Source organism: Macaca nemestrina, chromosome X (assembly GCF_043159975.1).
Source record: "Macaca nemestrina isolate mMacNem1 chromosome X, mMacNem.hap1, whole genome shotgun sequence".
NCBI classification, from domain to species: Eukaryota; Metazoa; Chordata; class Mammalia; order Primates; family Cercopithecidae; genus Macaca; species Macaca nemestrina.
The window spans coordinates 119,434,461-119,460,216 of record NC_092145.1 but is presented as its reverse complement, the minus strand read 5'-3'; the positions used below and the strand labels follow the sequence as shown (position 1 = coordinate 119,460,216).

The following is a 25,756-nucleotide window of genomic DNA, read 5'->3' as shown; positions in this document are numbered from 1 at the left end:
TGGCGCGATCTTGGCTCATTGCAAGTTCCGCCTCCCGGGTTCACGCCATTCTCCTGCCTCAGCCTCCAGACTAGCTGGGACTACAAGTGCCTGCCACCATGCCTGGCTAATTTTTGTATTTTTAGTAGAGACAGGAGTTTCGCCATGTTGGCCAGGCTGGTCTTGAACTCCTGACCTCAAGTGATCTGGCCTCCTCGGCCTCACAAAGTGCAGGGATTACAGGCGTGAGCTACTGTGCCCGGCCTGACCTCTCTTTTAATGAATGTTATGCCAATTTTTAAACTTCAGATAAATGGAGTAATATACTATATATTCTTGTATCTGGCTGCTTTTGCTGAACACATGATCACTAACTTTGTCTTTTTCTTTATTTTTTTTTTTGAGATGGAGTCTTGCTGTGTTGCCCAGGCTGGAGTGCAGTGGCGCGAGCTTGGCTCACTGTAGCCTCTGCCTCCCGGGTTCAAGCGATTCTCCTGTTTCAGCCTCCCGAGTAGCTGGGATTACAGACGCCCGCCACCACACCCAGCTAATTTTTGTATTTTTAGTAGAGATGGGGTTTTGCCGCATTGGCCAGGCTGGTCTCGACCTGCTGACCTCGGGTGATCGGCCTGCCTCGGCCTCCCAAAGTGCTGGTATTACAGGCATGAGCCACCGTGCCCAGCCAACTTCGTCTTTTTCATTACTGTATAGTATTGTATTACATACATGATTTATTTATCCATTCTGTTGGATTGAGGTGGGGTTTTTTTGTTGTTTTGAAACAGGGTCTTGATCTATTACTCAGACTGGAGTGCAGTGGTGTGATCACAGCTCACTGCAGCCTTGTCCTTCCAGGCTCTAGCGATTCCTCCCACCTCTGCCTCTCGAGTAGCTGGGACCATGGCCACATGCCACAATGCCCAGATAATTGGTTTTATTTTTTTATGGAGATAGAGTCTCACTATGTTACTCAGGCTGGTCTCGAGGTCCTGGGCTCCAGCGATCCTACTGCCTCAGCCTCCCAGAGTGCTGGGATTACAGGTGTGAGCCTCTGTGTCTGGCTGACATTTGAGATTGTTCACAGTGTTTTCACCAATATAAAGAGTGTTACCATGAACACTTTTGTATATGTCTTTTGGTGGTCTTTTGCTGCATATCCAGAATTGGAATTGCTGGTTTATAGGATACATACGTGTTTAGCTTTAGTAGATACTGCCAAACAGATTTCCCAAGTAGTTTTACCAGTTTTAACTCCTACTAGCAGTAGGTCGTGTTGCTCTTCCTTATCAACACTTAGTATTATTATCAGTCAGTGTTTCTAATCTTAGCCATCTTGGTGGCAGTTTAGGAATATCTGGTGGCTTAAATTTGTGTTTGTGTCTAGTGTTTAGAATACTTTCACATGCTCACTGGTCACTTTACTGTTTAACTCTTGCTTACCTATAAAATTTGAAGCTTGGCCAATACATCTTTTGTAGCTCAAAATCTCTCGTTGAATGAATTTTCTGAAACGAGGCTTTTAAAAAAAACTTAATTGGCTGGTCATGGTGGCTCACGCCTGTAATCCCAGCACTTTGGGAGGCCGAGGCAGGTGGATCACGAGATCAGGAGATCGAGACCATCCTGACGAACATAGTGAAACCCCGTCGCTACTAAAAATACAAAAATTAGCTAGGCATGGTGGCACACGCTTGACTAATCCCTCTTCTGAGAAGCCTTTAATAGATACTCTCTACCCTCTTCTAATTTACTCCCTTTCCAAGCTTTTTATTAAGGAAAAATCAAACACACAGATGTAGATAAACTTCCATATGCCCATCAATCAGCTTCAACTCATGGCTAGTCTCTTTTTACCTACCCTTTCCATTTTGACACAAAAACCAGACAGCATTTCATCTTACATATTTCAGTATATCCCAGGCTAATTTAGATGTTTTTTCCTTGGTGTTCACATTGTGCTGCTCTATTGTAAATTATAAGTTCAATTTAGTTCTTACTATTACTCTACTTTGTAAACTTCTCCCAGGTAATAATCACTAACACTTAATACCTGTGTGTGAGGATCTATGAAATTGCTTCACCTGCGTACATTCTTTATATTCTTCACAGCAGTTCTAAAAGGTAGATAGATATTACTGTCTCTGTTGTATATATAAGGAAACCAAGGCACAGAGGTTGAATAACTTGCCCAGCTTGTACACCTAGTTAAGTGGTAGAATAGGAATTCAAACTAAGGCAGTTTATCTTCAGTCTTTAGTGTTAACCACTGCATTACATAATGTCTGAGTAAATGAGCTCTCTACTGCATATAAGTTCTTTCAGTCGTCCTTTTTAATTAGCATTTTTTCCTTGTTAATGTTGCCTCCTGTCTTGCATTTGCCAACGGCACACAGGTATTATTTGCTCTTTCATAAAATCTAGCTAAAAGGGTCTTTAGCATGCAACTCTCTTATTTTATTTTTTATTAAAAAAATTTTTTTTTTGAGATGGAGTTTCGCTCTTGTTGCCTGGGCTGAAGTGCAATGGCGTGATCTTGGCTCACTGCAACCTCTTCCTCCTGGGTTCGAGCGATTCTCCTACCTCAGCCTCCTGAGTAGCTGGGATTACAGGTGCCCACCACCACGCCCAGCTAATTTTTGTATTTTTAGTCGAGATGGGGTTTCACCATGTTGGCCAGGCTTGTCTCCAACTCCTGACCTCAGGTGATCCACCTGCTTCGGCCTCCCAAAGTGCTGGGATTACAGACGTGAGCCACTGCACCTGGCCAACTCTCCTGTTTTAAAGTTGAGCATCCCTTGCTTTTAGCTGTTGTGCTTCTAATTTTATATGTGATATTCTGTCAAAAAATTGCTGACCTCTGGTCTCTTTGTTTAATAATAGTGTCTCTATAATTACGGGGAGAAGGTAACACATACTGAATTTAAATATTTTTGTTTTTTATATACTACATTTTAAATTTTTAATGTTTTTGTTTTTGCTTTAACGTTATATTTGAAAATTTCATTTGCAGTAACTTGATACAGCTTTCACTTTAGATTTTTCTGTTTTGAGTATTAGCCCTCATGGTGTTATTTTGAGTGTTCGAATCTTTAGGATTAATTTTGCAAAGATATAAAGACTTTAGAGGAGCCGGCCAGGCACTGTGGCTCACGCCTGTAATCTCAGCACTTTGGGAGGCCGGGGCGGATGGATCACGAGGTCAGGAGTTGGAGAGCAGCCTGGCCAATATGGTGAAACCCCATCTCTACCAAAAATCAAAAAAAAAAAAAAAAAAAAAAGGATTAGCTGGGTGTGGTGGCACATGCCCGTAGTCCCAGCTACTTAGGAGGCTGAGGCAGGAGAATCACTTGGACCCGGGAGGTGGAGGTTGTAGTGAGCACAGAGATCGTACCACTGCACTCCAACCTGGGGCGACTGAGCGAGACTCCGTCTCAAAGTAAGTTAAAAAAAATAAATAATGACTTTAGAAGATACTTCTTCTCAGATCTTTCTTAATGGAATTTGTGTGTATAAAACTATTACAGAAACAACCCAAATGTCCATTGTCCATCAAGTGATGAATACATAAATATATAATGGAATATTATCTGTCAATGAAAAGAAATGAAGTACTGATACGTGCTGCAACTTAGATGAACTTTGAAAACGTCGTGCTTAAGTGAAAGAAACCAGTCACAAAAGACCTCATACCATATGATACCATTTGTATGAAATGTCCAGAATGGGCAAATTCATAGAGACAAAATAGATTAGCATGGGGCCGAGGGGAGGTTGGAGGGAAGGGAGAATGCTATTAATGGTATGAAGTTTCTTTTTGGGGGCAATGAAAAAAATAATCTGAGATTGATTTTGGTGATAATTGTGCAACTCTGAATATACTGAAAACCTTTGACTTGTACACTTTAAATGGACGATTTGTATGGTATGTGAATTAGATCTCAAGGGTGCTATTTTTAAAAACTTAAATATAATTTATAATGATAATCTCATCAATTAAAAATAATTTGAAATTCTTTGGTGTGCTTTTTCAGATTCTTTACATTTATGACTTAACCAATGTAGTTTTGGAAGATACAGACAAAAAGAACACCCAATGGAGACACACAAAGTTATTAGGCTGGGCGCAGTGGCTCATGCCTGTAATCCAAGCGCTTTGGGAGGCCAAGGTGGGCAGATCACTTGAGGTCAGGGGTTCAAGGCCAGCCTGGCCAACATAGGGAAAACCTGTCTGTACTAAAAATACAAAAAATTAATTAGCGGGGTGTAGTGGCACACGCCTGTAATCCCAGCAATTTGAGAGGGTGAGGCACGAGAATTGCTTGAGCCCAGGAGGTGGAGGTTGCAGTGAGTTGAGATCACGCCCCGCACTCAAGTCTGGGTGACAGAACGAGACTCTGTCTCAAAAAAAAAAAAGTTAATTATTAATACTGCCTTGTCTAAAATGTTGAATAAATGAAATGAGATCTTTGTTTTCAGCGTATTGGGTCAGCATTTCATGATTGGGTTAGTAACTTAGAAAAGTTAGATAATTTTGACAAAGATTGGTAAAAAGCTGTTAACAGATAACTTTGAATTTATCTTTTTTTTTTTTTTTTGAGATGGAGTCTTGCTCTCTCACCCAGGTTGGAGTGCAGTAGCGCAATCTTGGCTCACTGCAACCTCCACCTCCTGGGTTCAAGCAGTCTCCCTGCTTCAGCCTCCCTAGTAGCTGGGATTATAGGTGCCCGCCACCACGCCTGGCTTATTTTTGTATTTTTTAGTAGAGACAGGGTTTCGCCATGTTGGCCAGACTGGTCTTGAACTCCTGACCTCAGGTGATCTGCCTGCCCTAGCCTCCCAAAGTGCTGGGTTTATAGGCTTGAGCCGCCACGCCTGGCCTAACTTTGAGTTTATCTTAACCTGTTGTTTCAACAGAGTAGATTGATAGTTAGGCCTACCCGCATTCTGTAACATTTGATGTGACTTATGTCTAATATTAAGTCAACATAGCTCACCTATTGGCTGATTTAGGGACTGGGATTTATTGGAACTTCACAGCCTTTGTAACGATTAATAAAAGGAGTTAAAAACAGGTGTTTTCTTTTTAAAATAAGTTTTTTCATTTTGATGATATTCTTCAACATTAGTATATGCATTTTGGATTATCCAGATGAATGCCTCATAATCAAGAACTGTTAACATCATTTCAGTACTTACGTTAGCTTTGTGTTTTTATTGCCTTGCTTAGTTGTAACATTAGATTTGTGGGTTAATGAGAACAACAGAGGCAGACCTAACACATGAATAATATGATGGTGCCAAGGGCAAATGATGCCACAGGACACTATGTGTATAGAGTAGTGTAATCATTCAGGTAGAAGTAGGAACATATGATGGTGGTATAGCCAGGCAAAACTCGAACCCATGCCTTAGCATTCAGTAATACACTGCCATCTGTCATGTTATTTTAATAGTTTTATTTGTATTTTGTTTATAAATTTATTTTGGTTTTAGTTATAAGAGCAGTAAGCATAAGGAATTTAATCCTAATTTCATTTCTGCATTTATTTAAGCAACATTGAAATAAAGAGTGATTAGTTTTTGAAAATTCTGTTATGGTAGAACCAGAATTTGCAAGCTTGAGCCAGCTTACTTAGTATTATTGATAGAAACCTAGCATTTGGCATTAGATGACTGGAACTGGGACTGCAATTCTCTATTTACTAGGTTATTTCTCTATTTATGAAATGGGAAATATATTTATATTTCTACCTAAAAGGGTCGTTCATTTGTTCATTCTTTCACTCAACAGATAATTAGTAAGTTGTATAGCACCACATAATTTTATCTCATTATTAGTTTAATTTTCCCTACTGTCAAATTTTCTTTAGAGCCAACACAAAATCTGATAGGAATATTATGCTATGAATTGTCTTCTAGAGGGTAAGATTCCCCCTTTTTTGAGACAGGTTCTCGCTCTGTCACCCGGGCTGAAGTGCAGTGGTGCGATCATGGCTCACTATAGCCTTGAACTCCAAGGCTTAAGTCATCCTCCCGCCTCAGCATCCCCAGTAGTTGGGACTACAGGTGTATGCCGCCACGCCCAGCTAATTTTTGTATTTTTTTGTAGAGGAGGATTTTGCCATATTGCCCAGGCTGGTGTGCTGGGCAAGTCCTGGGCTCAAGTGATCTGCCCACCTCGGCCTCCCAAAGTGTTGGAATTACAGATGTGAGCCACTTCACGCGGCCTAAACCTTTAACTTGAAATTTACTTTTTAAAAAATAGGACAAAATAATTTTAAAATGTGGTAGGATCCTGTGTTAATGCAATGGAATAACAGCTATATCAGTAAAAGTGTTGAGGCTGTTCATGTATTTAAAAATCAACCTAAGCAATTGTAGTATGTATGCCAGGAGCAGAAAATTCTGATTATTTATAGTTGGGAGAATAATTTTCCTCTGGGCTGATCTAGAGATTATATTTATAGGGACCCTCTGAAGGTTCAAAGATAAGAATTGTCAAAAGGGGATAATAATCAGCATTTAAAGAGAGGAATAACCAGCACTTGTTAAAACACCTACTCTTTACTGGGTCCCTCTGTGTGTCTGGTACTTCACATGCATTCTATTAAAGCTTTTCAACAGTCTCTGGAGGTATTAGCCATTTTGAGAGAGAGAGAAAAAAAAAAGATACCTGGAGTTAGAACTAATCATCTATTGTTGACCTGTCTGCTATGTTGCAGTATATGCATTGCCAACAACCTCATAGTCTGCAAAAATCAGGTACCAAAAACTAACAATGTGTATAGGGAAAAATGGGATTAAGAGTAAACTGATCACTCTAAAGCTGCGTTACTTTATAATTAGAGCACTAACAAAACAAAAATTCCAGTAAAATAGCAGTTTTAAAGATCCTGAATTTCTGACAAACTACGATAAATACAGTACTTGAAAAAGGATAGCTTGATGGAAGGGGGGGGCAGGTATAAGGGGGAGGATTGGGGTGACTGAGTTAGGGAGACAAGGCTAAGATGTATAAATATCAGATGGAACTGCATACATACTTCTGAGACAGAGCATGTGGCCAGACTAAGCCAAGAAGAAGAATGCAAGGGGGTAGGGGGTGGTGGTGATGAGCATCTGGTTCAGACCTATAACCCCCAACCCCATGCTACATTCAGCTTCTGTTACTTGTGGGTACAAAACATTAATGTGTTGGGGGAAAAGTGGCAACCAGTATTCTACTTTGTGAATTTGATGACTCTAGGTATGTCATAAGTGGAATCATAAAATATTTGTCCTTTTGTGACTGCTTTATTTCAGTTAACATAGTGCCCTCAAGGTTCATCTATGTTGTAGCATGTCAAAATTTCCTTCCTTTCTAAAGCTGGATAATTTTCCATTGTTTGTATATCTATTTTATTGACACATTCATCTGTCAAACAGATACATGTGCTTCCACATTTTGGCTATTGTGACTAATGCTGCTATGAACATGGATGTACAAGTATTTGTTTAAGTCCCTTTCAGTTCTTTTGAATGTATACCCAGAAGTGGGTTTGCTGTATGTATCATATGTAAATTCTGTGTTTAACTTTTTTTTATTTTTATTTTTTGAGACAGAGTCTCACTCTTGTCACCCAGTCTGGGGTGCAGTGGCTCCATCTTAGCTCACTGCAACCTCTGCAGCCCTGGTTCAAGCTATTCTCCTGCCTCAACCTCCCAAGTAGCTGGGATCCCGCCACCGTGCCCGGCTGATTTTTGTATTTTTAGTAGAGACGGGATTTCACCATCTTGGCCAGGCTGGTCTTGAACTCCTGACCTCGTGATCCACCCACCTCGACCTCCCAAAGTGCTGGGATTACAGGCATGAGCCACCGCGCCCGGCCAATTCTGTGTTTAATTTTTTGAGGAATCACCATACGTTTTCCACAGTGACTGCACCATTTTACATTTCTTCCAGCAATGCACAAGGGTTCCAGTTTCTCCCCTTATCCTTGCTATCACTTGTATTTTCTGCCTTTTTGATTATAGCCATCCTGGTGATATCTCATTGTGGTTTTGGTTTGCATTTCCCTGATGGCTAATGATACTGAGTATCTTTTCGTATGCTTATTGACCATTTGTATGTCTTACACATTCAGATCCTTTGCCCATTTTTCAATTGGGTTGTCTTTTTGTTATTATTGAGTTGTATGAATTCTTTGTGTATTCTAGATACAAGTCCCTTACTGGACACATTATTTGAAAATATTTTTCTTGTAATTTGTGGGCTGTGGGTTGTTTTTTCACTGTTTATAGTGTTCTTTGGAGCACAGAAATTTTAAAATTTTGATAAAGTCCCATTTATCTATTTATTTTGTTGCTCCTGCTTTTGGTGTTGTACCTGTTAGAATCCATTGCCAAATCCTAGGTCATTAAGATATGCCCCCATGTATTCTAAGAGTTCTATAGTTTTTTACCTTAATTTAGATCTTTGATGCGTTTCACGTTAATTCATGTTGTTACTGGAAAACATTTCTATATGTAATAGGCTCAACAATGAATTATACACGTGTTGTTTTAAACAACGCATTTTAAATGAGTTAAGAGAAAGGAGAAATATGCAGTCATACTGTTTTCTTATAATTTTGCATAATTGCATTTACCAGTGTTCTTTAACTGAGGATGTGTCTTGTCATGCTCCTCAGGTTGTCATACTGGAAGGTGATTTCTGAATTCTTTTTTTTTTTTTTTTTAAGACAGAGTCTTGCTCTGTCACTCAGGCTGGAGTGCAATGGCGCGATCTTGGCTCACTGCAGCCTCCGCCTCCTGGGTTCAAGCAGTTCTCCTGCCTCAGCCTCCCAAGTAGCTGAGATTACAGGTGCCTGCCGCCACACTCAGCTACTTTTTTGTATTTTTAGTAGAGATGGGGTTTTGCCATGTTGGTCAGGCTGGTCTCAAACTCCTGACCTCAGGGGTGATCCACTTGCCTCAGCCTCCCAAAGTGCTGGGATTACAGGTGTGAGCCACTGCGCCCGGCCCTGAATTCATTTTTGAAATAAATTTGGTTGATGGTTTCTTTTCTTTTTTTCTTTTCTTTTTTTTTTTTTTTTTTGAGACAGAATCTTGTTCAGCCTCCCAAGTAGCTGAGATTACAGGCACCTGCCACCATACCTGGCTAATTTTTGTGTTTTTAGTAGAGATGGGGTTTCACCATGTTGGCCAGGCTGGTCTTGAACTCCTGACCTCGTGATCCGCCTGCGGTGGCCTCCCAAAGTGCTAGGATTACAGGCGTGAGCCACTGCGCCCGGCCAATTTTTTGCATTTTTAGTAGGTCTTTTGATAGCTGCTTATTGCCATGATCTCTCCTGTTTTCTGTTGTTTTCCAACACACCCTCAGGCAGCATATTACCGTATCGTTTCAAATAGTTCACTTTAAGACAACTTCAGAACTCTGTTCTTAAGGCCTGCCTTTCCCCCCGGGCAAAATCTTTACACCACCGCTTCAGAACTGGGTTGGACTGTGGCTCACTTCTCAGAGTGACACCTCTGCTTCTTGAGCAGGGTGCTTGACTTTGCCTGTCATGGAATCTTGACTCTGAGTGAGGTAGGGTGGGGGCCATTAGGACCACGCTTTTCTTGACCTGCTGCACCTGGGGTTAAGAGCGTCTGCCTCACAAGTGGTGCCTAGCTGGAGAAAAGAGCCCCAGACTTCTTAGCCATTCTTGCCTGCAATAGAGCCTCTGCAACTCAAAGTTGGGGGTGATGAGAAATGCTGGATGTCTTTCCTTCCTGGAGAGATACCATCAACTGGGAGCTGGGTCAGGGGAGGTGTGTTCTTGGCCATTCTCCGGAGTGGAGCTACTGTCCTGCTGAGCTGGCTCAAATGCCACAGACTGTCCTTATTGAGATATGGTAGATTTTCTTAAATAAGTTATTTTTTCATTTGCTGTATGCCCTTAGGACAATTTCCAGAGGCTTTTAGTGTTTTTTGTTTTTTAAAAAAATAATTTTCACCAGTTACGGTTGTTTCACTGGGAGAGCATTTACAGAGCCTCTGATGGCACCATTCCAAAAGTTATTTTTAAACGTAAAATTACTCAAATTGCCTACAGCCACTTAAAAATTTGTGTTTGAGAATGCTTTGGATAAGATGCTGAAGTTTATATGTATGTAAAAGCTTCAGTACCCTAATTGTGTACATACAACTTGACAGACGCTCAGTATGGAGGAGGTTTGAATAAGGGTGTTTGGCCAATTAGTGAGCATTTCTAAAAGAATAAATTGCTGCTGCCACCAGAATTTCGAATGCAGGATGTAGTTCTGTTGCAATGACTTGTAGGAAGTTATCCATAGGAAGTAGCCATGGATGTACACAGTAATTTACTGACAAAAATCAGGAGTCTGTAAGGGGGCGTGTGTGTGTGTGTGTATGTGTGTATAGTGTTGGAAATAAAACACAAGCATTTAGCTCAAGTAACATATTTAACAGATTAATTAGACATGTTAATTTGCATTAACCTGAATTATTGATTGGATTTAAAGCTGTCTAGAACTAGCATGGGCAGGAAACCTGTGCTTAATATAATTACCTTGACTGGCCTTGTGTATAATTTATCATAATGTGTGGTAAAAATGATAAGGTCTGTGCAAATGATAATGGCAGTGCCGGTGGAACTAGGAAAAAAGCTTTTACCTTTGAGCAGAGGCCACATTTTAAAATAACTTAGGGATGTTTAGGTTTGTAGCTGTGGGCTCAACTATTAAAAATAACTTACTGTATTTCAGACTCCTTAACGTGAACCTCCCCATTTAACACTCTATCTCTGTCAGAGGGAGAGATCCCCAGACTTCTCAGCCACTCCTGTCTGTTTGAGAAGCATTCTCAAATAACCCCCCACAACCACGCCCCAGAGAAGGGGCCTCATTTTGTTGCCCAGGCTGGCCTCAAACTCCTGGGCTCAAGTGATCCTCCTGTTTCAGCCTCTGGAGTAGCTGGGGCTATAGATGTGCACGACCACACCCAGCTAATTTTTATAACGTGATTTTTTATTATTCCATATACCTGAGGAATACAGCTAATTGTGTCTTAGCTCCTTGATATGTACTATAACAGTGACAAAGAATACTTAACATGCGGAAATCGTGAATTAAGTGAAAAATCCAATTTTGTAAAACATATTTCTGCATCAAAAACTAAACAGTTTGTCTTGGGAGTGGGGTTATGGTGAGATTAATGGTAGTTCCCCCCACCCTTTTCTGACATTATTGATGTATGGTCTGATAGTTAAAACTGTAGGACACTGGCACTTGCACTGCCTGAGTTTGAATCCTGGCTCCTACCACTTTGACGGCCTATACTCTCTCTGTCCCAGTTTTTTTACTCATGAAATTGGGCTGATAATAGGGTTGTTCTAAGGGTTAACTTGCTTAGAATAGTGCCTGAGACAAAATAAATACTTAAATGTTAGCTGTTGTCACTATTAATGAGGAAAATGTTATTTAAAATTTGAGATATGTCACCCTGGCTGCATTAGTATTGAAGTTGGGAAATGAGAGACAAAGTTGGAAAAAAAAGTTACAGGCTGATGATGAATGACCTTGAATATGTGTACCAGATCGAGAAGAGAAGCCATTAAAGGTTTTAGAGATGTAAAGTGTTGAGATTAATTTAGCATTAATATACTGAACGATTGGTGTAGTAGTGTGGACACTAGTCAGGATGCTGTTAAAATAGGAGTCTAGGCTAGAGTGGTTTGAGTGGGAGTGGAAAAGATAACATTGGACACATTATAAAAGAGGAATGAAGGAGATGGGAAGGGAGAGATTTGACTTTGTTTTTACTGTATTTCCCCACACCCCCAATTTTAGTTTGGAGCTCTGCTGTAGACTGAATGTCTCCACTCCCCCACCCCAAAAATTCATATGTTGAAACCTAACCCCCATGTGATGGTATTAGGAGGTGTTTGGGAGGTGACTGGGTCATGAGAGTGGAACCTTCACAAATGGGATTAGTGCCCCTGTGTTAGTAAAAGAGACTCAAGGAGAGTTCCCGCACACTTTCTGCCTTGTGAAGATACAGCAAGATTGCTATCTGTGAACCAGAATTCAGGCCTTCACCAGACACTAAAATATGCTTGGCCCCTTGATCTCCAGCCTCCAGAACTGTTAAGTGTTACTTGAGCCACTCACTCTGAGCTTTTGTTACAGAAGGGGCTAAGAGAAACACCTATTGTTTGCCAGTGAATCCTTGGGATTCAATGATGAGCAAAGCTTGCATAGCTTCTGCCCTTAAGGAGCTTTTATGTTTTAGTAGAACATAAACTCACACAGGTGCTATGAGAAAATAGGGTAGCTGGCTCATAGAGCCTAGGATATGAGTACTTGATGAATCCTGACTCAGGAGAGTTGGGAGCTGATGAATTAGTATGGGTAAAACTAAGCAGAGTGCTTTGTTCAGAGGCTCTCAGAGGTGGCATGAAGGAGCACCTTGTGAAGGAACAAGAAGAAGGCAAATTGAACTGGAGTTTGGACAAGCTTTGGGTCGGGTTAGCTGCAAGATGAGGCTGGAATTGGGTGTTTGAGGGCCTTGTAGACCATTAGATAAGTATTTTGATCTTCATCCTGGTCTTCGAACATTTTTTTTTTTTTTTGAGATGGAGTTTCGCTCTTGTTGCCCAGGCTGGAGTGCAGTGGCGCGATCTTGGCTCACTGCAACCTCTACCTCCTGGGTTCAAGCAATTCTCCTGCCTCAGCCTCCTGAGTAGCTGGGACTACAGGCATGTGCCACCACGCCCGGCTAATTTTGTATTTTTAGTAGAGATGGGGTTTCTCCATGTTGGTCAGGCTGGTCCCGAACTCCCGACCTCAGGTGATCTGCCCCTCGGCCTCCCGAAGTGCTGGGATTATAGGCGTGAGCTTATAATATATCCCGGCTAGTCTTTGAAGATTTTTAAGCAGTGCCATGACATGTTTCGCATTTCAGTAATACTCATAGTGATGATTTTTAATACCGAACAAAACAATTGTAAGAATGGATGCAGGCCTGACAGTCACTGTGCTTTCAAGAGAAAGCTCAATCCCTTTTCCCCGTTGTTTCCTCTTCTTGTTTGAGTTTATAGAAAACAACAGAAGGTTCTATAGAGAACCTTCATGGTATAGTGGAAGAGCCAAGGGTTTTAGAGTCTTAATGGAAATATTGTGATCTTATATAAGCTCAGTGTACTTAATCTCTTAGCTTCTATTTATGTCTGTTAAATTGGACCGATGGCTGTGTGAGATAGGTATTATGATTAAGTGAGATTATACAAATAAAGCACCTACTGTTGTGTCTGATACACAAATAAGTACTTAAAACTTTTCAAGAATAACATAAGATAGAACGGGAAAGGAGCCACAGAGAACCTTTTAATGAAATGGAACCAGCAAGTCCACAAAAGAAAATAAATCTTTAGCATAAATACTGAGACCTGTTTCGCCTTGCCCACAGGGTAGTTATGGACCATAGTGTCTGAATATAGTTTATTGTGAGGTGTATGCCACAAGTAATTATAAGTAGTTAAATAATTAAACAGTAATGTTTGCAAATGAGATTACCTAAAAATATTAGAGTCAAAGTTATCTCCTTAATAATTATTTCCACTCACATTTCATGTGTTTTCTTTTGAGGCACCAAAAGAACCCTTCAAGTCCAGCACATAAACTATTAATATTTGCTATTTTTGTTTTGTGTTCTGCTTTATACAGTTTTTGTGTTTTGGCAATTTCTCGGTGTCCACAGAAGTGTGTCAAGCCTGTGATAACCTTATTTTAGTGTCCTTTCTCATGCTGTGGTAGAAAAACTGCTGTGTAGGATACTTTTTCTCTAGACAACAATGCATTAAGATTTTGTCTTTAAAAACATATTGAATCTGTCATAGCAACAAAATCTTCAATTTAAAAATTCAAAAAGATCTAAACTTGGCTTAAAAATAAGTTTTTGTTGTTGTTGTTGTTTTTATTTGAGACGGAGTCTCACTCTGTCACCCAGGCTGGAGTGCAGTGGTACGATCTTGACTCACTGCAAGCTCCGCCTCCCGGGTTCACACTGTTCTCCTGCCTCAGCCTCCCTGGTAGTTGGTACTGCAGGTGCCCGCCACGATGCCTGGCTAATTTTTTGTGTTTTTAGTAGAGACGGGGTTTCACTGTGTTAGCCAGGATGGTCTCCATCTCCCAACGTTGTGATCTGCCTGCCTCGGCCTCCCAAAGTGCTGGGATTACAGGCATGAGCCACCGCGCCCAGCCAAAAATAAATATTTTCATATTCCAAAATGGTGGGCATTTTGAAAGAAAGCTTAGCTGAAAAGATACTGCTTACTGGATTGTAATAAACATGAAACAATTGATTTATACATTCACATTATAATTTTAAATCATTATATAGTTGACCCTTGAACAACACGGGTTCAAACTGTGTGGTCCACTTACACTGCAAATTTTTTTCAATAAATATATTAGAAAATATTTTGGAGATTTGTGACAGTTTGAAAAAAACACGAGGATGAGCTGCATAGCTTGGAAATACTGAAAAAATTAAGAAAGGTGTGTCATGAACGTGTAAAATATATGTAGATGCTAGTTCATTTACTACCATGAAATGTACGTAAATCTATTATAAAGTTTATCAAAACTTAATGCACACAAACGTTTTTATAGACCACATGTGGTGCCATGTGCAGTTGAGAGAAATGTGAACAAATGTAAAGATGGATTAAGTCATAACTGCATAAAATTAACTGTAGTACATTTTCTACTGTAGCTTCATAGCCATCTCCTTTTGCTACTGTGGTGAGCTTGTTGTAAGTATCGGATGAAAATATGTGATGCTAATCTCTGCGTGAGCAGTTCATCTCTCCAGTAAATGGTCTATCGTAAAATGATCTCTCATATTCTCATGTATTTTTCATCATGTTTAGTGCAATACCATAAACCTTGAATAACATTGCGGGACTCATGAAGTGCCACTAGTGGTGCTGGCGAATGGGCTCCCAAGAAGCAGAGAAAAGTCATGACGTTATAAGAAAAAGTTGAATTGCTTGATAGGTACCATAGATTGAGGTCTGAGGTCTGCAGCTGTGGTTGTCCACCATTTCAGATGATTGATCTTGTAAACAGATGTTGTAATATTACTGTATTGGTAAATACAGTACAGTACTATAAATATGTTCTCTCTTCTGATTTTCTTCTTTTTTTTTTTTTTTTTTTTTTTGAGACAGAGCCTCGCTCTGTCACCCGGGCTGGAGTGCAGTGGTGCGATCTCAGCTCGCTACAACCTCCATCTCCCGAGTTTAAGCGATTCTCTGCCTCAGCCTCCCCAGTAACTGGGATTACAGGCACACACCACCACACCTGGCTAATTTTTGTTTGCATTTTTTATTAGAGACGGGGTTTCACCGTATTGGCCAGGCTGGTCTCAAACTCCTGACTTCAAGTGATCCGCCCACCTCAGCCTCCCAAAGTGCTGGGGTTACAGGTGTGTGAGTCACCACCCCCGGGCTCCTTCTGATTTTCTTAACTTTTTTCTCTGGCTTGCTTTATTGTAAGAATACAGTATACATGTAACAAAATGTGTTAGTTGCCTCTTTATGATCAGTAAGGCTTCTTGTCAGCAGTATGCTGTTAGTAGTTAAGTTTCTGAAGAATCAAAAGTTATTTATGGGCCGGGCGCAGTGGCTCACGCCTGTAATCCCAACACTTTGGGAGGCCGAGGTGGGTGGATCACGAGGTCAGGAGTTATAGACCAGCCTGGCCAACATAGTGACACCCCATCTCTACTAAAAATACAAAAATTAGCCCGGCATTGTAGCGCATGCCTGTAGTCCCAGCTACTTGGGAGGCTGAGGCAGGAGAATCAGATGAAACCAGGAGGCAGAGGTTGCAGTGAGCCGAGACCGTGCCACTGCACTCCAGCCTGGGCAACGGAGTAAGACTCTGTCTCAAAAAAGAAAAGAAAAGAAAAAAAAAGTAGTGAGGTCTGCTGCCCTCTACTGGTGAAGCCTAAGTATAGCTTGTGTTGTACAGTTAGGTCTCTTGTCTCTAGTGAGTCAGATATTTTAAGAATGGAAAAACAAGGGTGGATGTCAGTTAAACATAGAAATTAGAAAGAGAATTCCCTTTGATTATTGGTACGTAAAACCGGAATAGGCAAAATTCACAAGTCAAGATAATTTTCGTGTATGAGCTTAAGGATGATTTATCAAATTGTTTTCTAAGAAACTCAACTCGCTTTGATGTCCAGTAAAGGAAATAATCTGGTAGGGAGTTGGAATTGCTGTTGCTTGTTTATTGTCTCTGTCCTCAGTCTGTAATGTTCTACAAAAGCAGAGATATTTGATGCACTGTGTACTTCCATATATTCTCCTATGATTAGAACAATATGTGGCCCATGTAATGCTCAGTACACAATTTTTGAACGACTGAGCTTTGCGTTTTTATTTAAACATCTTTTTTTGGATAAAAAGAAAAATTCAGAGAAGAAAATCTTAAGTATCCTAGGATCATATATCAAATCAGAGGATTTCAGTGAGCTGTATAAAAGGAGATAGATTCTGGGATATAGGGCAAATTTTAGCAGAGTTGGGATAATGACTGGGTAAGAAAGGACAATTCTTTGTCCCGAAAGGAATTCTCTGGTATTAAGGCCCTCTGTGAAAGCTGCTGGAGAAATTCAGTTCTGCAAAGTTTAAAGTAAATGGTTTGCTGTTCATGGAGTGCTAGATTACTTAATACAGTCCAGCCTTTATCTAGGTAAAGGTGATGCTTTTCCCATTATGGAAGATGTTAGGATGCTAAGTTTGAATATGAAAAAGTGCTGTTTTTCCTAGAGGTAATCAAATCACCATTTTGGTTGTATTTCCCATTGCAGAAAATTCAAGATGCATTCTGTTTGTATAATTTGTTTTTATGAAATAAAGCGTAAAACTTCATATGGTAAATTTTCACACTGTGATTCATTGTATTTGAGCATGCCTATAGAAAGTGATTGCTACTGTGTCAAATATTGAATGATTTGAATAATTACTAAGTTGTTCGGTTGTGTGTAGGATACTGCTGCTTTGACTTGGTAGAGAGCTTGTTCTAGCCCTGCTAGGTATGCCTAAATCTCCGTGACATAAAAAACAGGCTCTTTTAGAGTTGTGAGACTGCTGCTTGAAATCAAGCAAAGCTGTGTGATTCCCAGCTGTTTCCACCACTTGAGTATTGAATAGGATTTATTAAGAAAAGTAGTGGTGTTATTCTTGGATAACTTAATTGTATCTGTGATAAGTTTTTGCTCCACTCAAACCTTTCCAAGTTATATCTGAAAGCAATATTTTCAGATTCATTCCTCAAATATTTAGGAACTCTGCACAGTACATTGTAGAAAGGGAAATGAAAATTTAATTGCTCCATGCCTATTTCTTGCTCTTTATCTTGCATCCTAGTGTGCTGAGGGAAAGGGATCAAATTCTTATGTGGTAGTAGAGAGATGCAGCGGAGTATGCTATGCTGAGACCTGACATACCTGCTCAGCAATACCAGAAATATAGAAATGAGGACAGCTTGTCGGGTAGAAGAAACAGAAACCAAGAGCTAGAAAGGTGAGACTATATAAGAGATAGGGATAGCAAGCAACTTGAGGCTTTGCTGATTGAGTGTCCTGTCATAAGCAGAAGATGATTTAGTTCTGTGGTCTTAGAGAAAGGTATTTTGAGAGAGGAGCTTCACACTGCCACTTTTCCCATTTATCTTATTTTGTTTAAAGGGATAGTCCCTTAGTTATCCACATAATACTTTGGTCTAGAATAATTTATACCATGACTTTTGTCAGATATTTGATTTGTCTATAGATGGTTACTGAATTCATATAGATGGAAGGATATTGTGCATAAAAATATGAGAATATAATTTTGAGCTATTTTAGCTCAAATGATCTCCAAATGCTAAAGAACTGCAAGGTAAGGGAACAGTGAGTACTCTATATATACAATTTTACTGTGGGAAAACATACATACAATTTATCATTTTAACCTTTTTTTTTTTTTGAGATGGAGTTTCGCTTTGTCCCCCAGGCTGGAGTACAGTGGTGCCATCTCGGCTCACTGCAAGCTCCGCCTTCTGGGTTCACGCTATTCTCCTGCCTCAGCCTCCCGAGTAGCTGGGACTACAGGCGCCTGCCACCGCCTGCCACCGTGCCTGGCTAATTTTTTTGTATTTTTAGTAGAGATGGGGTTTCACCGTGTTAGCCAGGATGGTCTCGATCTCCTGACCTTGTGATCCGCCCACCTCGGCCTCCCAAAGTGCTGGAATTACAGGCATGAGCCACCACGCCCGGCTACTTTTTATATTTTTAGTAGAGACGAGTTTCACCATGTTGGTCAAGCTATTCTTGAACTCTTGACCTCAAGTGATCCACCTGCCTCAGCCTCCCAAAGTGCTGGGATTACAGGCGTGAACCACTGTTCTCGGCTGATTTTAACCATTTTTAAGTTTGCAGTTCAGTGGCATTAAGTACATTCACATTGTGGGATGCTTACCATCATCCATTTCCAGAACTTCTCTCCAAACTGAAACGCTGTACCCCTTAAGCAATAACTCCCTATCCCCCCAGCCCCTGGCAACCATCATTCTGCTTTCTGTACGAGTGTGACTAATCCGGGTACCCATGTTTGTGGAATTATGCAATATTGTTCTTTTGTGAATGACTTACTTCACTTAGCATGATGTCCTCAAGGTTCACCCATATTGTAGCACTTGTCAGAATTTCCTTTCTTTTTAAAAAATACTGAATAATCCACTGAATGTATGTACCACATTTTGTTTGTCCTTGGATTACTTCCTGGAAATACTTTTAAAAGAGACATAGTATTGGCTTAGTAGACAAGGTGATCTCCCCGGCCCCCCACTTGCCCCACACTTGGGAATATATAGTCGCTTACCTCGTCACTCTGAGGAGGCGATGGTAGGGAGTGGAGGTTGTATTTATTTTCGGGAAAAAAACCAGACTCCCAGGTGGTGCTGATGAATCCATCTCTTCCTACCCTTTTGTGATTAATTGGATCTGTGTTCAAGATTCCCAAGTTTTGCCTGAATTCTAGACGTGTAGAGCCAACTCTCTAGTGGTTTTCACCTCAGTTTCAGTGTTAGAACTGTAAGAACTGCCAGTCTACCCCTTTCCTTTGAAGAGAAGTGGACGGGAAACCTGGAGTCCAGGATTATATAAGCCAAGGAAGCTCAGAGTTTCAAGAAGGGAGAGGAGGTCAGTGTCTAATGATGAGAACTGTGTCTAATGATGAGAAGAGGGCAAACAGGATGAATATTGAGAAGCAATTACTTGATTTGTCAGTAAGTAGAACGTCGGGCCTTCTTCTCGTGCTTCCCCTAATGCACGTACTCAAAAGCTTTGTATGTAATTTTTAGGGGAATTAATCTTCAAGCCCATCCCTACATCTCAGTTAAGACCTGGCTTAAAGCAGTTTTAGTTTTAGTAGCTTTGGGTGGAGCCAGGTGAGAATGGACAAAGTGAAAGGCGAGATGGGCGGGGCATGGTGGCTCAGAACTGTAATCTCAGCACTTTGGGAGGCCAGGAGGGAGAATTGCTTGAGCCCAGGATCTCGTGACTAGCCTGGGTCTTAAAACAACCACCACCAAAACCCCAAAATTTACAACTTAGCTACTCTGTCTCCATCACATTTATTTAAAAAGAAAGAAAAGGGGAGATGGAGACAGTGTTATGACTTGTGGGAAAAGGGAAGGGCAGACACTGGTGATTTTCAGTAGGGAAGATTCAAGCACAGGCTGGCAAAAGATTGATTGGGGATGATGATGATTGGAGCATCATCCCTTGGAGAGGGTATACAATGGGATCATGACCCCAGGCTGAGGGACAAGAAGAAGAAGAAACTGGAGCAGATTTGAGGTAGACAAGAATAAAGTTGAATTGGTTATCTAGTATTTTGAGTGCCAAGAATATAATCATTCACATATTAGCCTGGTGTGGCGGCACGAGCCTGTAGTCCCACCTACTTGGGAGGCTGAGGCAGGAGAATTGCTTGAACCCGGGAGGCGGAGGTTGCAGTGAGCCAAGATTGCGCCACTGTACTGCAGCCTGGGTGACAGAGCGAGACTCCGTCTCCAAAAAGAAAATAATCATTCACATAATTTGTCAGCAGACCCAAAGTGACTAAGGAAAATGATAGGCAAATTTCTCAAGGTTTTTAAAATTGTCTGCTTCACGTAACACTCTTTGTAATTTAGGGTGTATAAAATGGATAACAAAAGCGAAAGAGGGACTGCTTAAAGCAGACCTTTTCATTTTTGTTTTCCACTTTGTGTTTAAAGAGCTTCTATGTCTTAGACTCACCAGTACTTGATAGTATCAGTCTTAAAGCTTTGTTTTGCTTTGCCAGTTTGATCAGTGGAACAAATCTTGGTTTTGTAATTTGCATTTTCACAATTACTAATGAGGTTGAGAGGCAGGCTAGTGTAGCATTTAAGAGCTATGGACTCCCTGGGTTTGAATCCCATTTTGCCACTTAGTACTTACTGATACAGGTAATTTACTTTTGCTCTCTGTGCCTCCCTTTCCTTACCTGTGAAGAGGGATGATACTAGTTCCTACTATATACATTTGTAAGGATTACAGTGCTACAAACAGTGCCTAACGTGTGAACAGCTCTATTTTAAAATTACGTCTTATTTCATGTATTTATTAGTCATTTCTATTTCTTTTTCTGAGAAGTCTGCATACCCTTTGCCTGTTTTTCTACTGAGGTGTCTTTATTTTGTAATTTGTTGGACATATATAGTTACGGATATTTTCTTCTACTCTGTTTGCTCTTTAATTTTTCAGAGAAAAATCTATCTGACTTCTTCCTGAAGCCTCTGAATTTTGCCTACAGGAGGACATATCTTAAAAATCAGTTTTTGTGTGTGCTTTAGTCAAGTTTTTTTTGTTTGTTTGAGGCAGGGTCTCGCTGCATTGCCCAGGCTAGGGTGCAGCGGCCCCATCTCAGCTCACTGCTACCTTCACCTCCTGGGTTCAAGTAATTCTCCTGACTCAGCCTCCTCAGTAGCTGGGACTACAGGGGTGAGCCACCATGAGTGGCTAATTTTTTTTTTTTTTTTTTTTTTTTTGGTATTTTTAGTAGAGATGGGGTTTCACCATGTTGGCCAGGCTGGTTTTGAACTCCTGACTTCAAGTCGCCTGCCTTGGCCTCCCAAAGTGCTAGAATAACAGGCGTGAGCCACTGCTCCTGATTTTAAACATATTCCTCTAGCACTTTCTATAGTTTACATTTTCCTCATTAATCTACCTATAATTTGTGTGTATGTGGGGTGGAGGCGGGGGTTAAAATGTACATCAACTTTTTTTTGACAATGAAAGAGAACTTGAAGAGGAAGAAGTCTTAGAGTCAGATCTGAATTAGAGTCTGTTCTGCATAACTTGGGCAAGCTCCTGCTGTCTCTTATTTTTGACTCTGTAAAATGGAGATACTACTCAATTTCTGTGCTGCATAGACTGGGTATGAGAATCAAGTGAGTTGTGGCAAAGCACTTGGAAACTTCCTGCAGTGGCTTAGTAACCTAAGTGTCTGGTGAAAAATACTTGGGTATTAATATTACAGAAGCAAGCCCCAGGTATGTTTTATATACCATGGTGTATGTTTGGTCTTGAATGTCTTCAGCCAGGTCATGATTAGAAAACTTAAAAATGAAACTTTGCAATGCTTGTGGGAAGTCTCTCTTAATCTCTTGAGAGCCAGTGAGTTAGAACCAATCAGTTAAGTTTCTCTATCTGGTGGCATGTTGGAGTCATTCACTGGGGAAGATTTTTTGCAAAGTACTGATGCCTAGGCCTCACTCCCAGATACCGGAATTTATTCCATCTGGAGAGGAACCTGGGCATCAGTGTTTTAAATAAAATCACTTCAGGTGATTTTATTGTGCAGCTGAAGGAGGGCTACTGATACAATGAATATAGAATTGAGGATTTGGTAGCATTCTTCTATACTCGTTTGCTGGTCAGGTTGTAAAGAAGAGTTCCCTGTTCTTAAACAGTTGTGGCCTTCTAACCCTGGCTCTAGGAGTGGCTGGAGTCAAAACCTTGCCAAAGTAGAGAGCTGAGATCATCTGACAAATTAAGTTGTATTGGAGTGTTATGTAGTTTGAACCCTCTTAAAGAAAATTTTGTCAGAGGTTTTTGGGGTTTTCAGGGTTTTTTGTTTGTAGGGGTTGAAGAGGGTGGGGAGCTTAACAGAAATTTGTTCTCTCAATTCTAAAGGCCAGAAGCCCAGTATCAATGTGTTGGTAGGTTTGGTTTCTTCTCTGTGGCTTGCAGGTGGCCACCTTTTTGCTGCATCTCTACGTGGTCTTATTCTGTATGCGTGCACCCCTGATGTTTCTCTCCAAAGTGTTAAAGTTTATGTTAAAAGCACTTGGAAGCTTGTTTAAAAAACCATTTATAATGCCCTAGTATCAATGATAAATGTTAGTTGTGCAGCCTTCCTTAAAATGTTTTAAAAAATTACTTTATACTTTGTCTTAGTACACGTTATTGAAACAGGAGACTTCCCTGACCCCCTCACAGGGCGGGACGTGTGACAGGGGTGTGGCTTGTTTATTCCTCTTATGGGAAGGGGAGCTCACAGGTGAGCAGGTACAGGAGCCAGGGCGAGCACTTTTGGGCTCCGGCCCCACAGCAGTGTCTAGGAGTGTTACAATGCTCTTTTAGCCCCGTTGTCCCAGCATAAGTGTTAAACAGCTCAGAAAAGAGTCAGTGTGACATCCTTTTTGGGTTCCCGCATGCAGGGCATCCCGAGTTCTTTTCCTGTGTCCGGGAAGAATCAGGTCACAGGGACTTGAAGGATGGTGAATGTGGAGATTTTATTGAGTGAGTGATGGAAGTGGCTGTCAGTGGGATGGGGAGCTGGTGAGAGGGGATGGAGTGGGAAGATGATCTTCTCCTGGAGTTGGGCTATCTCTCAGCCAGTCTCCAACCGCCCCCAGCTTCAACCTCCTCTCCACCTTTAGACATTTCCTCACTTCTCTTCTTCTCTGCTGTGCTACGCTGCTCTGCCACTCTTCTGCTTTTGGAGCCTGGGGCTTGGGGTTTATATGGGCACAGGATGGGGGTGTGTGGCAGGCCAAAAGGGAACACTTGGGCGTGAAAACAGGAATGCCTGTTCTCATTTAGGGCTGCAGGTCCAGGCTTGAGCCCTCGCCAGGGACCCCACCCTCATACCTACTGTCCTTATTATTCTTGCAGTATAATGAATGCATCAGCAAATTGAAAACAGATAGTTTTTGCCCTTTCTTAATTTAATTAAAATGACAGTTAAGTAGTTTGATATATTGCCTTTGGAGTCATTTCCAGGAGGCTATATTTGTTTTCTTGGTATAATGGCCGGTGTAACGTTATCAGTTTTAAGTTAAATGTAGTATTAATGAAACTTCAGCATTTTACTTTCTCTTCTTGTTTCTATAGCCCCTTTTTCCTGACTAGATTAACTGGTGATACTAAATTTGAACAGTTCCATAATTCATGTTTTTTATGTCTAAAACCAATTACTTTTTCCCCTTTCTATTTGTAGGTTATGCAATGGTCTCTGCAAGATGGTTTATTCTTGAATTGGACCTTTTTAAGACTGACAAATGCTGGTACTTCATCTTCTATAAGTGGACTATAATTTCTTTTCTCAAGACAACTACATAAGCAGACAAAATTGCAAAGATCTGCCCTGTGTCGAGTATGACAGCCACGACTCGTGGCTCTCCGGTCGGAGGGAATGACAACCAGGGCCAGGCTCCTGATGGACAGTCTCAGCCCCCCCTCCAACAAAATCAGGTAGGATGTTGAAGATACTAGTTAAAGCTACAGTGGAGTGGGGCTGGGCTCAGTGGTTCACACCTGTAATCCCAGCACTTTGGGAGGTCAGGGCAGGCGGATCACTTGAGGTCAGGAGTTTGAGACCAGCCTGGCCAACAGGGTGAAACCCTACAAAAATTAGCTGGGCGTGGTAGCATGCGCCTGTAATCCCAGCTACTTGGGAGGCTGAGACAAGAGAATCGCTTTAACCTGGGAGGCTGAGGTTACAGTGAGCTGAGATAGCGCCACTGTACTCCAGCCTGGGTGACAGAGCTAGTCTCTGTCGCGGAAAAAAAAAAAAAAACGAAAAACCAAAACCTACCTTGGTAGGTCTACTGTTGGGGTACTAAATGATGGAACATGTTCTAAATACTTTGTGAAGCAACTGTTATTTTAAGTTTTGATTAACAAAAGTGAACAGGTCGGGCACGGTGGCTCACACCTGTAATCCCAGCACTTTGGGAGGCCGAGGCAGGTGGATCACGAGGTCAGGAGTTCGAGACCAGCCTGACCAATATGGTGAAACCCCATCTCTACTAAAAAATACAAAAGTTAGCTGGGTGTAGTGGTGCGCGTCTGTAGTCCCAGCTGCTCAGGAGGCTGAGGCAGAAGAATCCCTTGAACCCAGGAGGCAGAGGTTGCAGTGAGCCAAGATGGCGCCACTGCATTCCAGCGTGGGCGACAGAGTGAGACTCCATCTCCAAAAAAAAAGAAAAATGAACATAGGTCTTGCATAGTAACAAGAAAGCTCAAGTGGTGTAGATGGTAATCCTTGACTATGTAGTCCATCTTTTTCTGGCGGCTTAACTGTCAGTCATTAAGATTAAGCCATGTGTCAATTCTAAGAGGGAAAGCATTAAATCGTTCAGTGTAGCCTATGATTAGCATGGACCCATCATAAATCATGACACCACTTTCTACCCCATAAATACATACAATTGTAAATTGTCAATTTACGATAAGATTATAAAAAGAACACGGACCCAAGTCATGTTGCCTAGCATTCAAATTTCACCTTTGTACCATATTTGCGTTATGACTCTGGGTAAATTATATAACCTCTAAGCCTCAAGTTTGTCTATCTGTACAGTGAGGGTAATAATAGTGTAACTACTTCATGGGTTGTTAAAAGGATCAATTGAAGTAATGCTAAACATAGATTTTGGTATTAAGGTTTTATGCTGACCTCAAAACTCATAGGGTGTGTCTCTTTCTGTTCTCTGGATGAATTTATGCGGTTTATTATTTGTTTCATTAATTGTTTGGAAGATTTTACTGGTGGACCCATCTGGCCTGGGGTTTTATTTATGGAAAAGTTTTAATTGAAGATCCTTTTTTTTATTTGGAGATGGAGTCTTGTTCTGTTGCCCAGGCTGGAGTGCAGTGGTGTGATCTTGGCTCACTGCTACCTCCGCCTCCCTGGTTCAAGCGATTCTTCTGCCTCAGCCTCCTGAGTAGCTGGGATTACAGGCGCGTCCCACCACACCTGGCTAATTTTTGTATTTCTAGTAGAGACAGGGTTTCACCATGTTGGTCAGGCTGGTCTCGAGCTCCTTACCTCGTGATCCGCCTGCCTTGGCCTCCCAAAATGCTGGGATTACAGGCATGAGCCACCTGCGCCTGGCCGATCCATTTTTTTTTAAGTGGAGGAATTTTTAAATTTTTAGCGTCTTCTGGTAAATTGTGTTTTTCAAGGAATTGGTTTATTTCATCTAGATTTTCAAATTTGAGGTAAAGTTGTTAATGACCCTTATTATCTTTTTTGTGTCTTGGGGCCTATGGTAATGCCTCCTTATTTCTGATACCACTACTAATGTCATTAAACCTTCTAAAAAACCAACTCTCTTGTCTTTACTCCCTCCCCCCACCCCCTCCCGCCAACACACACACACACACACACACACACACACACACACACACACACTCACTCTC

The 25,756-nt window shown here is 41.1% G+C and overlaps 1 protein-coding gene across 5 annotated transcripts in view; it reads left to right on the top strand.

Moving 5' to 3' along the window:
* LOC105500038 (ubiquitin specific peptidase 9 X-linked) overlaps positions 1–25,756 on the top strand; it is a 155,162-nt gene that overhangs the window by 13,381 nt on the left and 116,025 nt on the right. For all 5 annotated transcript variants that reach the window (XM_011710070.3, XM_011710092.3, XM_011710078.3 and 2 more), the window contains exon 2: positions 23,550–23,803. In XM_011710070.3, coding sequence (XP_011708372.2) covers positions 23,708–23,803 — 96 coding nt within the window. In that variant the 5' untranslated portion in view covers positions 23,550–23,707. The remainder of the gene's footprint in view (positions 1–23,549; positions 23,804–25,756) is intronic.